At 42.9% G+C, this 17,572-nt stretch overlaps 1 protein-coding gene across 1 annotated transcript in view; it reads right to left on the minus strand.

Annotated features, from left to right (window-relative positions):
- The window catches only part of LOC118090247 (uncharacterized), a gene marked incomplete at its 5' end in the record, with an annotated part of 136,561 nt that overhangs the window by 70,429 nt on the left and 48,560 nt on the right, over nucleotides 1-17,572 (minus strand). Inside the window, 4 exons of the mRNA XM_088675166.1 lie at nucleotides 4,945-5,066; nucleotides 8,795-8,883; nucleotides 15,218-15,281; nucleotides 15,414-15,580. Of these exons, the coding sequence (XP_088531292.1) occupies nucleotides 4,945-5,066; nucleotides 8,795-8,883; nucleotides 15,218-15,281; nucleotides 15,414-15,580 (442 nt within the window). The remainder of the gene's footprint in view (nucleotides 1-4,944; nucleotides 5,067-8,794; nucleotides 8,884-15,217; nucleotides 15,282-15,413; nucleotides 15,581-17,572) is intronic.

Here is a 17,572-nt window from a genome sequence, read left to right on the forward strand (position 1 = left end):
ATACACTGTGCAAAGAAGCATCTGCATTTATTTCAATGTCAAATCACTTGTGTGTTATAAAAAATGAAAGTTTATTGTTTTTGTTAAAAACAATGTCACCATGGCACTGCAGCGCTTACAATTAACTCTTGCTTTCCTTCAAGCTCTCAGATTCATGTGTCCCCTATGGGAAGCAGGTGGAAATAAACCTGATGGTTTTTAAACACTGTGATTTCAGTGCCAGTTTTAAGACTGATTTTGTACACTGCCAAGTACAATATGGTTTAATGGAACTGCGTCACTGACAATGGCTAATCCAGCCTCCCCAAGCTGGCACCCCCTGGAGGTTGTGGCAGTAGCAGTAGGCAGAGCTAACCATCACCCACGTCACTGTGGCTTATTGAGAAGGAGAGGGAGAGGGAGAGGGAGAGGGAGAGGGAGAGGGAGAGGGAGAGGGAGAGGGAGAGGGATATGACTGCAGCAAGGTTGGCACAGTGCAAATGCACCCATAGGAGGTGCCATATATGCATTGGCACTGTGCGGACCTCCCTGCCCTCTTGCACCAGTGATGGGAGGTCAGGTACGTTTTGCTGCCACTACAACCTGCTACGGAGCTCCAAGCTAACAATTCCCATTGGCCACAGGCAGCATACAAGAGAAACACAATTGAACAAAATGCAAGAAAAATATTGCGACCGGGAAAATATAGGGGGCAATCGTAGCTGAACTGTATTTTTACCTCTTTAAACATACTGTGTACTGTATTATTGAGAATGGGGAAAGAATTGAGTTTCTAGGCAAAAAACAGAGAAGGTGAGAGTTTTCTGCAGTCATCAAATGAAATGTTTTCTGGGCACTGAAGACTCTTGTCTCCTACATCAGCATAAGGGCTCCTGCTCACGGAGCGAACTGGAACCCAGCAGAGGTTCCTCACTGGAGGATAGGGATAGTTCAGCAATTTTCACCAGTTCCCCACTCCCCTGCAGCCTCCTCCACAGCCAGCAGTGTAGCTAGACGCTCGGGTGCCAGGTGTGCATAGCTGCAAAGTCTCCCGTATTCCCTGGGAAACCCTCGTTTTTCCAGCCGTTTCCCGCTGGCAGCCCAGATTTAACAAACCCCCATAAATCCCCCGGATTCTTACCGGCCCGGGGAGGCTCCTTCTGTGCATGTCTGGAGTCTCTGGACATGCGCAGAAGTGATTTCTGGCACTGTGGCCATTTTGGAAATGGGCAGAGCATGCGTAGAAGCAACTTCCAGTGTCGCTCTGCCCAGTTCCAAAATGGCCGCAGTGCTACTTCTGGTTCCGTGCAGCTGCCGATCCCAGATTTTTCAGTCTGGAAGTTGGCACCTATGCAGGTGTGGCCCGTGCGTCCTGCAGCCAGGGGCAGGGTGGGCTGCATGGAGCCTCTCTGCCGCCTCCCCCTCAGCTGTAGGGCAGCTGGAGAGGCGGAGAGCAGACGCAAGTCTCATGCTGCTATTTCAGGGAGCGCGGAACCTGCAGGTGCCCAAGCCACCACAACACTCCCAGGAGAGACACGTGGCTTGGGAACACTACAGGCCCCGCAGTAAGTGCCGGCCCCCATGGTGAGGCGACTAGTGCCAGCTGTGTTTCGTTCTGTTTGTTGACTGAACTAAAAAGTTTGGTGAGCCAATTTTTTTATTATCATCTTTTTAAACTCATATTTTTGTCATTTTGTCACACACCCCCTCAGTGATGACACCCGCGACGGCCCGCATCCCCTGCACCCCCTTCCTCCACCACTGTCCACAGCCACCTCCTGCCCTGTTCTGGAAAATTCCTCAGTCATCTGGTGCACTTTTTCAGGGGGCTGCAGAGGGAAGGCAGAATTGGCAAAAAATAAAAAATATATCACCCCGCCCTCTTCTTCCCTGCGAGTGGAACTCCCCAGGGGCAGCCCAATACATTTTGGTACCTAAGGCAAACCACAAAATGGTGGCCCTCTTCACCATTAGGGACAAAAAGGGGTGGGAAGAATGACACCAGGAACAAGGGGGGAGTAAATATATACACTGGAATCTGCTGCCCCTGTTCCTGCCACCCGAGGTGGTTGCTTCATCTACCTCATGGTTGTGCCGGCCCTGAACTCCACTGAGCCCATCTTCAGATCCAGCTCAATGTCTTAGTGCCTCTGAAGTAAGTGAGCAATAGATTGGGCTCTGTATGTCCTTTGGGGTTTGCAGACTCATTTTATAAAGATTATAAAGGCCTGTCCACTTAGGGATTCACATATTATTGAAGTATGCTATGAATTATAGCTTTATGGAGACAAATATTGGCAGTGATAAGAGTAGTAGTTTTTGCAATCACTTCAAAAAAAAAAAGAGTTTCAGGAAAACCCTGTCTTAAAATACACACTTCTTGGCTCCTGTATTCCAATTTTATGTTATTTTCAATTTTATTTTTTTACAAGGCAAAGATAGTGGGGCGCCAGGATACTGAAAAAGCCCAAACCATTTTCAAGGCATTGTAAGCTGATAATTAATGCAGTACATGTATCACTTTGAAGATGGCTGGTAGTACAGCATTTTATGATAAATAGACTTTATGGGGTTTGTTTTTTTAAAGCAGGATTTTGTAAAAAGGCTACCCCAATAAATGATTTACCAGCTCCAGTAAAAGATCAAGGAAATTGCTCAGATTGCATCTCAGAGTATCTAAAACTCTGATGTTTATGGAAACCTAAAAAGCTCCTAGACCTAGAGCCCCATTATTTTTTATTTTTATTTTTGTCTCTAATCATCTAACATAATATATTGTTAAAGAACTAGTAGAGGAAGGTCTGGGATCAGAGAAAGGGAGCAACCCTTCAGAGACAAGTTGGGGAGACAGTGAGGGAGCAGAGAAATGAAGAAGACAAATAATAGACAGCCCTTTGTTGATTGTGTAGAATTTTTGTGCGGCAACACACCGATTTGGTAAGCCTCTGCCTCTAGGGTACAGGGATGTTAGATATGAGCCTTTAAGGGATGGGGTGCATAGGAAACTGCCTTATACAGGGTTGTTTGTCCATATAGCCCAGCGTTTCCCAAACTTGGGTCTCCAGCTCTTATTGCACTACAATTCCATCATCCCTGACCACTGGTCCTGCTAGCTAGGGATGATTGGAGTTGTAGTCCAAAAAAAAGCTGGAAAGCCAAGTTTGAGAAACCCTGATATAACCCATCATTATCTACTCTCAGTAGCTCCCCAGGGTCTTTGACAGAGAAGCATTTGGCTATCACATGCTGCCCAAACTTTTGGTAACTGGAGATGCCAGGGACCAAACCTGGGCTTTCCACATGTGACACATGCAGTACTGCTCTGTCACTAAGCTATCATTCCCTCCCCACAAAGCCACTAGTCCCTGCTTTTCTGCTAGGGATAGAACTGGAAACTTCCTGCTCCACAAGCAACAGCTCTGAGTGACAATTCAACAAGCCACTCTGCTGGGGCATGGTATGGGTGGGCCACTGACTATAGTTCCCAATTTTTGATTTGATAGCAACCTTCCTGGCAGCTGGTGAATCTAAGGTAGGCCAGTAGTCAATAGGCAAGCAGTGGGATTTAGGGTAGAGCAAGTAAGAGAGGGGTAGAGCTGGGCAGGGCAGGGTGAATCGCATAAATAAGAAATAATAATATTTGATTATCAAACAAATATTATTTGCAAAGATCAATCCTTCTCATAGGGGATGGAACAGAGATTTGATTCCATTCAAATCTAAAGGTGAATGTACATAATTAGCACTTTCAATACGCAAACTGAAACAAAGCCATCCTTTGACATTCACACCGAATTTTGCAATGCAGTTTTCCAGGCAAGTCATGTGTACAAAAATGCATTCTATCAGGGGAAACGGATTTGTAAATATTAGGGATTGTGTGTATCAGGATAAATTTGCACTAAAATGCTGCCAAATTTTCACGGGGATCTTTTTAAATTAATATTTTTTTGCAAATAATGATGTAGAAATGTGGAGAACTGAATTTAAGATTGGAACAAAATGAGAAACAGGAATTGACAGATTCGCCCACTCCTACTTCCTTATTAAACTTCTTCCTGCCCGCTCATCATTTCATAATCAGATTCCGAAAGCAATAGCCTTAATTGTGCTCTTAAGTGCTCCACATGGGGCCAGTGGGGATTGTTTGAAATCCTAACTGCCAAGGCGGGCATGTACCTCATGTCTAATAAATCAGGCAGAAAAGGGGGCTGGCAGCATTTTGCCACTTCAGTCGCTTCTGTTTTGAAATTTGCAACATGGATTTGGGTTGGGGAAATAAGATATGCATGCCTTATTATGCAGGACATGTCATCACGTACTCATAGTGGTCCTTTCCTCTCTTTCACTCTCTCTCTCTTTGAAAAAATAAGTGTCTAGGAAATGTTTCTGCACAAATTGTTAGCTTTGAAGAGATTAGGAGTTCTTGTAAGATGCTTCTCATAAGGTGAAGCAGCCACTCCAAGGCCAGGAGGAAAGAGGGAGGGAAGGAGGGAGAGAGAGAGAGAGAGAGAGAGAGAGAGAGAGAGAGAGAGAGAGAGAGAGAGAGGAGGCAGCATGTTTTGTCTAACTGAAAACTCCAGGGAAAATACTGAGGCTGGCAGAATATAAAATAAGGATTTGGCAAGAATCTTGTGGTTAGAGCAGCTACTTGTGCAGCTACTCTTTTAAAAAGAAATGCCCAGGGGGTCTTTAATAACCACAAATGGCCAGGAACTCATTTTTATGGCTGGTTCAAACGGCATCACTTCCAGCAACAGAAGAAATGAAATGTATTTTCTGATTCCAGAAATAATGAACAGTCCCGGTACTAAACCACCACTTATTTCAACTGTCATGTTACCTTAGATAGTTTTGCTTCTATTCCCCCCGTCCCACCCTGACCTAAAGAGAAAAACAACGACGTGTTTTGCATAGTTCTACAGGAGTAAACCAAAAACAAACTGAAAAAATCAGTTTGCTCACCATACGGAGAATCTGTGTTTCTCTAACTCCTCCAGATAAGATGTTACACGGAAAGCTGGTTCGTCTAGTCCAGTCCCAGGACTTCCTTGGCCACACACGTTGCTCGGATCATTCTGGTTCATCTAAAAATAACAGTCATAAATAAGGGAGATTAAGTGGCCACAACAATGCACTAGAGATTTTACAACTCTTGTTTGAATGGCCTTGTTGGGGAACTACTCTATAGATTTGAAATAATCTAGCGAACTCTGCAGTGCAGCACCATGGTTTTAACACACAAATAGCAAAGGAATTTGGATTAGCATTCACTCACACACTTGCTTCTTTGTCTTTGTAAGTGCACCCAATTCGTCACTTGGTGCAAGGATTGCTTAAGAAATGGGGAATAAAACCCTAAATGTTCAGCCCGGGCAATATATCTTTAGAGCAGATGTGATACAAAGTGGCCTTGCACAGTGATGAAACTTGATTTTTCTCTGCAAAATGATTGGCATATAACATAATTACAGAGAAAAATAGGCATTGGTCTAGGCCACAGTGCAACCACCTGCAACCCTGGAGTTGGTTAATAATGTCTTAATATTCTTGAACTGCAAGCCCATCATCCCCCAGCCAGCCTGGGCAATGCTCAGGGTTGCTTGGAGTTGTAGTCCAGCAATGTTTGGGGATTGGTTCTAGACAACAGTGGCGGCTCATTTGGGAGCAGGGAGTGGAGGCAGTCAATGTTCTCTCATTTGCTGCCATGTGGTTGGGGTGAGGCAGAAGTGAGGCCAGGGGAGCTTTGGTTAGGCAGCGGTGACCCTGCAGGTGCACCTGTGGGGCTGCCGCCATCCCAACTCACCCCATCTCTGCCCTAACAAGCACAGCATTGTCACAACTTGGAGTAAACCAGGGCCTCTGCTCCCCTACCACCGCAACCTACCATGGGCATAGCTAACGGGGGACAGCTGCCCCCCTTTAGATCAAGTAGAACCATAGAAATACTTAACTGACCAATCACATCAGTTCTCCCCCCCAAAAAAGTCCCCCCCCCAAAAAAGTCCTGGCTACACCCATGCTGGACGTACCACTGCTGGGCGGTATTTAAATAGGAAAGTGGTACCCTCTGTGAGGTACTCTTGGTTTTCTAGCCTCACTCCTCCTGTTTTAGGTGTTCCCAGTTACTACTGCCCCTTTTTGCCTCTTGAAAGGGATATCATCCACATACAAGGAAAACAGTATGCAGAGGAAGAGGGAAGGGGAAGAGGGCACAGGAGTGCCAACTTGGTATCGCAACCGTGGGTGACCGGGGTCGTGGGTGCCATGCAGAGTGCATGGCCCTAGCACTGAAATTTTGTGGGTGCCCGGCCCCTTAATGGGGAATTTTGTGGGTGCTCAGGCATCCAGGGCCCCAGGGCCCCAGGGAGTTGGTGCCTATGGGAGGGAGTGTGTGAGCCTGCGGCAATCAGGGGTTTCGGCAAAGTCATCTGAACGCAGCATAGTGTTGCACATGCAGGTCTGCAAGAAGTCTGAGATTTCAAAACGAGTTGCCTGTGCAAAGCGTTGACACACTCTCTGCAAACCTATGAGTCAGAATTATAACGTTGAAGATGCAAAGCAAAAAGGCATTAAAACAGATTATACGTGAACTTCACTGGGTTGTGTTTGATCATGCACATGACTCAGAACCAGATCTTATGTCAAAGGCATGAAGGTGTGGCTCCAGGAAGCTTTTACTTTCTCACAATGATCGCATGGGCATAAGCACTTTGTGCCCTTTAATAACAATACGTTAATAACTTAATTACACACAGCGCAATGCTCTGAACAACATCAAATAAGATGTCACTGCATTGCTCTTTAGGCCAACAAAACATCAGAAGAACAAAAATAGCAGTAATTAGGCTGAGGCATGGAAGTCCCTTAGAAGGCTCTGAACATCTCTCCTTCTCCAAATGTAACTTCTTACATTTTCCTCCAGCAAGGGTACTTTTGTTTTCTGGGTTTTGTTTTAAAAGTACAGTGGACATGACTCAGAGAAAAAAATGAGGTGCACTTAAACCCCATTGAAATAAACACCACTTAACTGCTTAGCTATGTGCATACTTATTTATGAAGCTTTCCCTCCAAATGCTTGAGGTACCTAACAAATGCCAATATAAACAATCCAAATTTAATTAGTTAACTTAGACCAACTTATTAATTCATTTTAAGTTTATACCACCCTTCAATCATATTCCTGGAGCAGCTAACAAAAGAAAAATAATGTAGTATACATCCACTTACTACTATTGCTCTGGAACTATTTCGCTTCATGAAACCATACTGCATTATCATAAATAATGGATTTATTGCTCATACAAGCAGTGGGTTGGTTTGAGAGTTGTATTGGATGAACTTCCCTAATAGAGAAGAAGGGGGCGTTCTTATCAGGTTCTCATAGGCATCTGGTTGGCCATTGTGAGAACAAGATGTTGGACAAAATGGGCCATTGACTTGATCCAGCAGAACAGTCTTATGTTCTTATGAAGTTAGCCCTTCAAATATTAACTTCCTGAGCTTCATAGGACTTCACAGGTCATCCCTAGCACCTTGTGTTTGATCTAGTAGCATATTAAATATTAGGTGTTTGGTACCATGCCTACAGACTTTTAAGAAGCATGAACTCAGGGCGAAAAGGAGAAATGAGCTAAGAGGAAGGCACATTTGCAAACGCTCACCGTGATCAACTCCCACCCGGAAACCTATGTCCCCACCATGGAAGGACGTGTAGATCCAGAATTGGCCTCCACGGTCACGTACGGACTCATTGTTAAGACCATGTTGTGAGTCGAGGCCCCACCCCCGCTTGGAGATAAAATAAGACACATGGACGCAAGTATTTAGGTTAATGGGCTAAAAAAAAGGTCACAACTTTATTGGTTACAGAATGTGAGTGGTATTGGCTTAGGCATTGGATTGAACAGACTATACTTGACTCCTGCCCGCTCTGTCGGGAGTCACACAAGGGTTAACAACCTGTAGGGGGAGCTTGTTGATGCAAATCAACTGGAAGCTTTCCCCTAGAGTCACCGGGGGTTGAGCCACGGTCCTAGCCACCACCTGGGCATCGGACAGGAACCACGACCACCGGATTCATTTAACGGAATACCCTTAAAGGGGAGAGGCTTTTATGGAAGCCAATCTTACTTGACTATGAGTGATTGCCAAAGAGGAGGAGGAGGAGGAGGAGGAGGAGGAGGAGGAGGAGGAGGAGGAGGAGGAGGAGGAGGAAAACCATGCCTATAAGTATTTGTCTAGTGATGAAATTCCAGAGAGATTTTTTTTTGGGGGGGGGGATGCAAAAAGAATGCAAAAAGTACAAGAATTTAAAAATGGTTTTTGATGGGTTGGTCCTTTTCCAGAAGAGAATTGCTCAGTTTCACTGTCATCGTATGATGGACTCTAAAACCCAAACACCCTTTTGAAGGGAGCAGGTAGAAACAGAAGTGAGAATACCCAATAAACCGTAAAAGTTCAGCAAAGAAAATAACCAGCTAATTACCACTTCAAAGATTGGCAGGTATTGGTGAGCTGTTAAGGGATTTATTTAGCCAAAGTCTTTGGCAGAGCGGGGAAAAGGTGTGTTCTGAGCCATAAAAAAGTTTTACTGGCATTGCTGGGTTCACAAAATGTCAGCAGTTTTCCTCCAGATGCGCAAAAAGACCTCCACTGAAAGCCAAGGGTGCCTTTTGAAATAACTGCAATTCATAAGGCAATTGGAGATGATAGATAGATGATAGATGATAGATGATAGATGATAGATGATAGATAGATAGATAGATAGATAGATAGATAGATAGATAGATAGATATGATAGAGATATCCTTACCTTGCTATATATACCATGAGCTTCCTTCACTGGGACCAGATCACAATTCTTATCAGATGAACCAGAGTTGATTGGATATGGCTCATTTCCTAAGCAGAGAAAGCACAAGAAATATGTAATTCAAATGACTGAAAATATACTTGTTTCCATTAGTAAATTTTAAATTTTAAATAATTTAAGATTTATATCTTCAGCCTCAAGTATGCTGCCTGTTTTGCTGTATATCTCAAGAACTTGCTTATAATGTTCACAAACTGAAACAAGTAACAACAACAACAACAAAAATACGAACAGGCACAGCAGCCTACCATCGCCAATGTCCATGAGCTGGAACAAATGCAAGAAAAGAGATTCAGGTATTAAACCCATCAAAATTATGTGCTTGTTTGTTTTGGAAAGAAACATGCAGCACTTAACCAACTGTTGCATGAGATGCTTTTTCAAAGGCATAGGGTTAGCAAGGGACCCAAATTTCAGTAGTAAAATTCATGTGTCTGTTCTGTTTTGTTTCTCTTCTGTTTTGTTTCTGGTGTCCATGACATTGCTGATGATGAATAAGTAGAACTCAGATAACTCCCCTCTGATGCATTCAAAGTACACATGAGGGGAACGGTGAGGCTGTGTAGGCTGTGTAGGCCCACCGAACCCAGGGCAGATGCAGGGCCAGATTTAGGTTTGATGAGGCCCTAAGCTACTGAAGGTAATTTGACCCTTTATATGTCTACCTGTCCTTTGTCAGCAACAAATTGTCACTGTTTTTTGTGTTGAATATATATGCTATATGGTAATTTATGGATCTAATAGGTATGTAAAGTCATTTGCACATAACAAAATATGTATTTTATCAAAGTAATTGTTGAACTGAAATACAATTAAGAAGTACATTAATAGTGAAATACAATTAAGGAGTATATTAAAGAGTGAAATAATTATTAAACTCAAACTTAAAATGATTTTTTTTCATGTATATCCAGTCTTTCTTTCTTTTTTTAATTTTTGGGGCTCCAAATCCAGCGCTGGGCAGAACCTTTCAGTGCACATCATAAGCAGCTCTGAGTGCACATCTAAGTATCATGGGTATCGTGAAAGGACAGTCAATTGTTAGTCATTTAGTCTATTATTGCCATATTTCCATTGTGTCATATTTATTGATTTATTGCCTCAGGTGACAGAATTACTGGATGGGTAACAGGTACTAACACCTTGATTTTAAAGGGGGGGGTGCCAGTTACTGCTTTGCCTTAGGTAGTGAAATGTCTTGGGTGGGCAAGCTTCCTTGAGGAGAGTTTTCCATAACTGAGACCACACAACAGAAAAGGCCTAGTAGTCACCCACCATTACTGTTCACCGCCGGGTTACTTCAATAAGGATTTCTAAAAGAGGCTCCCAAGTTCTTAAAGGCAAACCTACAGGTCAGAACCCGGAAAAGGGGCCTTTTTGTTTGAGAGTTTCCTTCCCCCCGCTTTATTTTTTCTGTTTTAGAAGCTGAGAAACCATTGCCGGACTACACTGGTGGCGGAGGCAACTGACAGGAGGGAAAGCCCTTCACCACCTGTGCTGTTGTGCCACCATTTTATAACACTTTCTTCCTTCTTCAAAGGAAATTAGGTCAGTCTGTAAAATATTAATTAAAAAGCTAGGTGTTAGAGAACTTAAGAACCTAAGACCAGTCTGCTGGATCAGGCCAATGGCATAATGTCTCGGACAGTGAGGTAGAACATAGCTTCCATGGTTAGTAACCATTGTTGTGTGCTTCTGCCTCTCTAGCAACAGAACAGAGGGAGGGAGGGAGAGGGGAAACTCTTCCAGATGACCTATTTATTGAGCCAGTGTGGTGTACTGGTTAGCATGTTGGACTAGGACCTGGGAAACCAGGGTTCAAATCTCCACTTGACATGAAGCTCATTGGGTGACCTTTGGCCAGTTACTGTCTTTCAGTCTAACCTACCTCACAGTGTAGCTGTGGGGATTCACTGAGGAGGACAAAAATAATATTTGTTGCCCCAGCCACTCCATGTATGCCACCTTGAGCTCTTTTGAGGAAAAGGTGGGGTATAAATGCAATAAATAAATAATCTGATTTGCTTGCACAATGCTTACGTGAGGGTTGGGCTATGGTCTTTACTGAACATTCATTCTCATTTGTTTGCAGGGACGTTATATGACAACCAGCATTGATCCTGAATTCATCCTGATTTGTTTTGCAGTGGTTGTTGTACATCTTCCTGTTAATCATTTGTTCAATGGGTTTCTCCATCACCTTCCCAACCACAAATACATTTTTTTAATAAAAAAAATATGTATTTGTGGCACCAGCTTGATAGGGTGGTTTAATCCGTATTCATTGAGTATACCTAAATTTCTCATATGAGTTCCCACAAAATACAGAGAGCCTGGAGATGAAGGGGAAAGGGGGAAAGGAAGGATTGGTATGCCTGAGTGAGACGTTGGAGAGGGAAACAAATTGAATATACTGTTGCTGAACGATTTTCCTGTGGGCGGTTGTGCTTTGGTTGGTGGAGGCTTTTTTGAGCTTGTATTCTTCCCTTTATTTTCTGTATCACTGAGCTCATTACTTTTATCTCTAGATAGATTTCCTGGTAAAACACAATGTACTTCTTCAGCAGCCATAAACTGTGAGGAGCTGCTTAAATTAAAGATCAATAAAAAAATTACAGGAGGAGAAAAGAAAATGTGTCATAAATAAAAAAGAGATGCTCTAAAAAAAATGCTGTGCAATTAAACACAATGAAAATCTGAAATGAAATTAAATTTTGTTGTAATACATTTCCCATTCTTTTCTTCAAGAAAATTACCTCAGAAGTGGAAGGGATTTCTCTTCCCCTCCCCCTCCCCACGTAATTTAAATGTTAAGCGGCCAGATGTGTGTCTCATGCTTGAAGAGTTGAAGCTTTGCATTATTTAGCATATTAAGATTCACAGAATTTAAAAAAGGCTTCCTTTATTGCCTGGAGGTTCTAATTAAGTAAACCTTAGCTTCGTACATTTAAAACTTGCAATACAAGAGATTTTGCTTCTTTCTTGGATTTTTCTTTCTGTTCTTTCTACAGGCACATCAGTATAATAAATGTGGAAAATACTTAAGATGCTATAATTTTTCTTTGGCTTGAGGAATTAAACCTATCTATTACTTTAAGAAGATTTTAATAGGGCCAGCAATCAGAAAGACATCTAACGGCTCCAGACTACTTTTTTTTTATCATAGGAGTTTTTCATAGTTGCTAGAGAGGAAATGTGGCTTATAAAATTCTATGTAAAAATTCCCTCTCATATACACACTACTACTCAGCAAATTAGCCCCATGAAAAAAATGAGAATTGCACATTTCATCTCTGCTAAACTGCATTCTCTCTTTTTTATAACATTTTATAATTGACCGCAAAATGCTATAAAGTGCTAATTAGATGCCCTATCAACTATGAGATGATGGAAGGAGTAGAACAGCTGCACTAGAAATTGTAATTAAAATGAAAACCCCACTGACAAGTCTAGGGACAATTATAAACCATACCCAAACATAAATATTTCTGCTTTCTTAGAAAAACAATGGGGGGGGAGGGGAGATCCAACATTGCCACTTTGCTGTAATCATTTTAGTAAGTCAGCTCCAAAATCATTACATTCTTTGGCCTCCTGCATTTTCTTAAACCCACAGATTTTACAAGATTAAAGGCAGATTTCAGATTATCAGGTAAAAGGGCATGGTACAGTCCTCTGAGGACTGTACCATTCCAGAATGCAGCTAAGGGACTTCATCTTGAGCTATGATGGGAGACAAGGGAGGGACGCTTTATTGGTTCTCCTGGACATCTCAGTGTCTTTTGATACAATTGACCCATGGTATCCTTCTGGAACAGCTATCCAAGTTGGGAGTTGGGAGACTGCTTTGTGGTGGCTCCATTCTTACCTGAACAGTTGGCCCCAGAATATGGTGCTGGGGGATTTGTGTTTGGCCCCTTGGGGTTCCATGAGGACAATCTTATTCTCCATCCTATTTAATATCCCCAAGAACATGCTGAGTGGGGACATCTGGAGTTTGAAGCATGCTGTCATCAATATGTGGATGACACACAACTCTATTTCTCCCTTTTTCTTCTTCATCAGATACAGTGGTGGATGTTCTAAGCCAGGTGCCTGTCTACAGAAATGGACTGGTTGAGTGCCAACAAGCTGAGGCCAAACAAGATGAAGATGCTGTTTGTAGATGGTTCCTTGGTCCAGATTGGATCTAGAGAGGGTTGCACTCACCCGGGAGGATCACGTCTGGAGCTACATCCACCATTGTCCCTGGAGGCAAAAGTGGCCTATGTTGCATGGAATTCACTAAGTAAAACGAAACAGCAAAGCAGTACGCCCCCCTCCTTCCCACAGACACATTTAAAAGGCTGTAGAATATTAATCAGCCAAAGGCCTGGTTGAAGGACTTTTTCGCCTGGCGCCTAAAAATATATAATGAAGGCACCAGCCGAACCACTGGTGTTCTTATGTAATTTTGTTTATGGATTGTTTTTATTGTATTTCCTATTTTGTATGTTGCAATTCGCCTAGGAGCTCAAGGTGACACACACACACACTTTAAAATAATAACAATAATTGTTGCTGCTGCTTCTGTTGTTGTTTCCTGTGGTGGGGATCTTGTTATGTGATGTGTACTCCAGGCTCTTATTAGAGAACAGTTTCTAGGAAACAGGCTAGAGCAACTGAAATGACAAGACACCAATTTCTTTTGTGACATAAGTAAAATGATATTATCTGCCCGAACCCAAGACCCTACCCATGCACAATCTATCTAGGCATGGGGAAATGGAGGACACAAACTCCTTTATTTCAGCAAATGTCACTGACCCCTTTGAAACACTGCCTATAAGGAATTATTGATAGGGCCAGCTTCTGGCGTTTTATCAAGTAATTACGTTTACATCCTATATATACAGCAGAGACAAAGAAGCATGCTGCATGCTGGAAGCCATAGCCCCCTTGAAGTTGTATAGAATGGGAAGTGGAATAAGGAAAAGCCTGCTGCATTTCCACAGCAATTGCTTCATAAGTCAGCTAGTGAGCATAAATGTCATTTCTCCTAGGGCCTTTCCAGCTGATACAAGCTTCACACTCCCCTCTTAGCTCCCTTTGAACATGAGATCCATTCCAGAACCAGCAATGTGGCCCAACGTCCTGAATGAAGTCCACAAGCCATGTCTGGTGGCTCACTGGAGTACGGAGTGGATCAGTTGTCAACCTACAGTGGTACCTCTACTTACGAATTTAATGCGTTCCAAACGCACATTTGCAAGTAGAAAAAAATTGTAAGTCGAATCCCATAGGAATGCATTGGGAGCAAAAAAATCATAAGTAGAAAAAATCCTATCTAAAAATTCGTAAGTAGAAAAAAATCCTATCTAAACCGCATCCAAGATGGCGGACGGAGCTCCATTCGTAAGTAGAAACATTCGTAAGTAGAGTTATTCGTAAGTAGAGGTACCACTGTATTTCAGTCCCATGCTAATTTCACGTATGTGCATAAAACCAGCTCTGTCTTGTTCCATTTGTGGGTGAATGGGGGTTTTTTTGGGAGGGGGGTCCTCAAAAATCCACTGGGTTTTACCCTCATTTCCCTCCCTCACTCACTTCCCCCCCAAAAAATCACAAGGCGGTCTGAGTTGTGCCTCTTTCTTTCTTTCTTTCTTTCTTTCAACATTTTACAGCTGCTTGGAATAGCTAGTAAATCCACCATGGTCGCACAATTAAAAGAAACTTTTTAATAAAAAAAATGCTCCATGGAAGTAACCATACATCATAATGTGGAGTGTCACTTCCTGGGAGCATATTTTTTAAAAGCCACAGAGGAAGTATTAGCTGCTCTAAGCAGCTGTAAAAGGTTAGCAGAAGGAAGCCCTTGGACCACTCCTCCTAAGTACAGGACAGGCCTAAAGGCATGGCTCAGTTTATTATGGATTAGGTGGCATAATCTGCAAATTTGTGTTCTAATCCACACACACAGAAACAGTACAATAGTTTTAAAAAAGTATTTTCCGGTGGCTGCTGGAAGATGAGAGTTTATTCTGTTCATCTGAGCTGCAAAATGATTTTCAGATCATGAAGAAGGCAAGCCATTTGGGGAAGGAGAGAGACCTCTTCGAGCAAAGAGATGCTGCTAATAATACTGGTGTAAAGAGAGAAAGGAGAGAGCGGGAGACATCATGATCTGCAAATATAAACCGGCAAATAAAATGCAAAGGGGTGTAAAAATGTCATAGAAACACCACCTCTAATCTGATGTTGTCAGTACACTCCACACACACCTTGTAATTGCAAACACATTGAGCCTAGACACACACACACACACACACACACACAGAGAGAGAGAGAGAGAGAGAGAGAGAGAGCGGCATGGCCTTTCTGTACCTTTTCTGCAGGGCTCTGTTTGATCCTTCACATTTGATTTAAACTTGTCCGTGGCTTCGCCTGCCTAGTGAAATAATTGACAGACGATATCATTTGGGGGGGGGAGAGATGTGTGTTTTCGTAATCGAAAGACATATGCAAAGCAAATCTATTTTCAAAGTGTTAGCAAATTATCCGGAGCGATAAAAGCTCTGACCTGCTGGAAACATTTCAAGAGCTGGTCCTTTCTTTTCGTCCGAGTTTCTTTTGACACGCACTGTTCCCAACCTTCTGCAGCATTAAACTGCTTTCCCACTTCCTTTTCAACAGTGGGAATACTTCCCTTATGGGTGTCAGAATCTCTCGGAGAGGTCAAAGGTTGCCCTGCGCAGGAAATAACAAGCTGTGAAATGTAAAAGAACAATTCCTTCCACATGTTCCTTTGCTCTGAGAACAGCAAAGCACTGTCAGCCACCATCACTTCGGGATGGCCCAGGCCCTTGCAAAACAGCTCTGTCAAAACAAATTTACCATTAAAAGCCCCGCGCAACTGTTTAAAGCTTTTTACTGCCCCTCCAGTAGATGAGAACATTGTTCGCTGAAACCAAATGGGGTGCATTAAAAGTGAGGCCACCAGAGAAAGACGAGCCATGGCATGGTCCAGCTAAAGCGAATGAGGTGTGTGTACACATGGATGTGAATGCATTGTTTTAATTTGCAGCGGGCAGCATGTGCTTCCCTTAAAATGGAACACTTTGGCTGGTTTGTTTGCTCAAAAAACAATGACATATCATAGGAAGTTTCCACGTGGGGGCTTTATCCCACAAAAGGGTTGTTCAGATCCAATGTATCTGATTAGCTGTGTATCTGATTAGCTTCCATAGTTTCCATTTCCCCCCATCATGGATCTTCGTTGCTATTCTTGCCACTTGCCATACTCTCCAGTTGTATCCATGCTGTGTTTGTCTTCCCTTTCCCATAGTCGCTCCTCTCACACCTTCCACTTCCTTCTCCCATTTTCAGCATGCATGTTGGTGTTTCTGCACTTTTATGCACACACCTTTACAAATAATAATAATAATAATAAAAATCACCAGAAGTGCCCAAGATCACAATAACAAATGCTACCAGTCTATTTCTGTCAGTTCTGCAATCCAAGACACATTCCAGCCTGGACACCGAAGTCCAGCTCCGAGGGCCTTCACTGTGAGAAGTGAGGTTACAGGGAACCAGCCACAGGGCTTTCTCAGTAGTGGCACCCACCCTGTGGAACACCCTCCCATCAGATGTCAGGGAGACGAGGAACTATATAACCTTTAGAACACATTGGAAGGCAGCCCTATATAAAGGTAAAGGGACCCCTGACCATTAGGTCCAGTCGCGGACGACTCTGGGGTCGCAGCGCTCATGTCACTTTATTGGCCAAGGGAGCCGGTGTACAGCTTCCGGGTCATGTGCCCAGCATAACAAAGCCGCTTCTGGTGAACCAGAACAGCACACGGAAACGCCGTTTACCCTCCTGCCAGAGCGGTACCTATTTATCTACTTGCACTTTGTGCTTTCGAACTGCTAGGTTGGCAGGAGCTGGGACCAAGCAATGGGAGCTCACCCCATCGCGGGGATTCGAACCGCTGACCTTCTGATCGGCAAGCCCTAGGCTCTGTGGTTTAACTCACAGTGCCACCGTGCCGTATAGGGAAGTTTTAAATGTTTTATTATGTTTTATATGTGCTAGAAGCCACACAGAGTGGCTGGGGAAACCAAACTAGATGGGTGGGGTATAAACAATAAAAAATATTTTACTGTTATTGTTTTGTTCCTATTATCATTTTAAAATGACAGGACTTCTACATTAGCAGGTCCTTGCAACAAAAAAATCAAGGGGTGGGAGGGAAATTAGGTTCAACCCGCGTTTAAAGACGGATCTACCTAATACATGCATCATGAAGCAATATGTGAACCCACAACACAGATAGTCTTTGAAATCAGCAAGTCTCCCAATGGTGTGATGTGGTTCTCCATCCAAAAAAATATGTCCAGTAATGTGTACTAGAGTGTATGCATTCTTGCATGTATTGGTGAAATTGCGTACAAATTGCATTGAAAATGTGTGTATTAGTAGAAATGTGCGGTAAAATGCCGACAGATGTTGCAAGCTGATGCAAAAATGTGGCACACTGAGTTTCAAATTAGAAAAACAAGAACCTGGAAGAACTCTTAGCTTCTACACTTGCCATACGCAGCATAATTACTAGTAATTCAGACTTACCCAAATTTTGCAATGCAGTTCTCCACCTGAGCAACGTTTACAAAAATGCAAATATTAGACATCAGTGAAAATAACCGATTCATTAAATTGGGAGAAACTGCTTATAA

The sequence above is a fragment of the Zootoca vivipara genome, chromosome 8 (genome assembly GCF_965207765.1).
Source record: "Zootoca vivipara chromosome 8, rZooViv2.hap1.1, whole genome shotgun sequence".
Classification (NCBI taxonomy): Eukaryota; Metazoa; Chordata; class Lepidosauria; order Squamata; family Lacertidae; genus Zootoca; species Zootoca vivipara.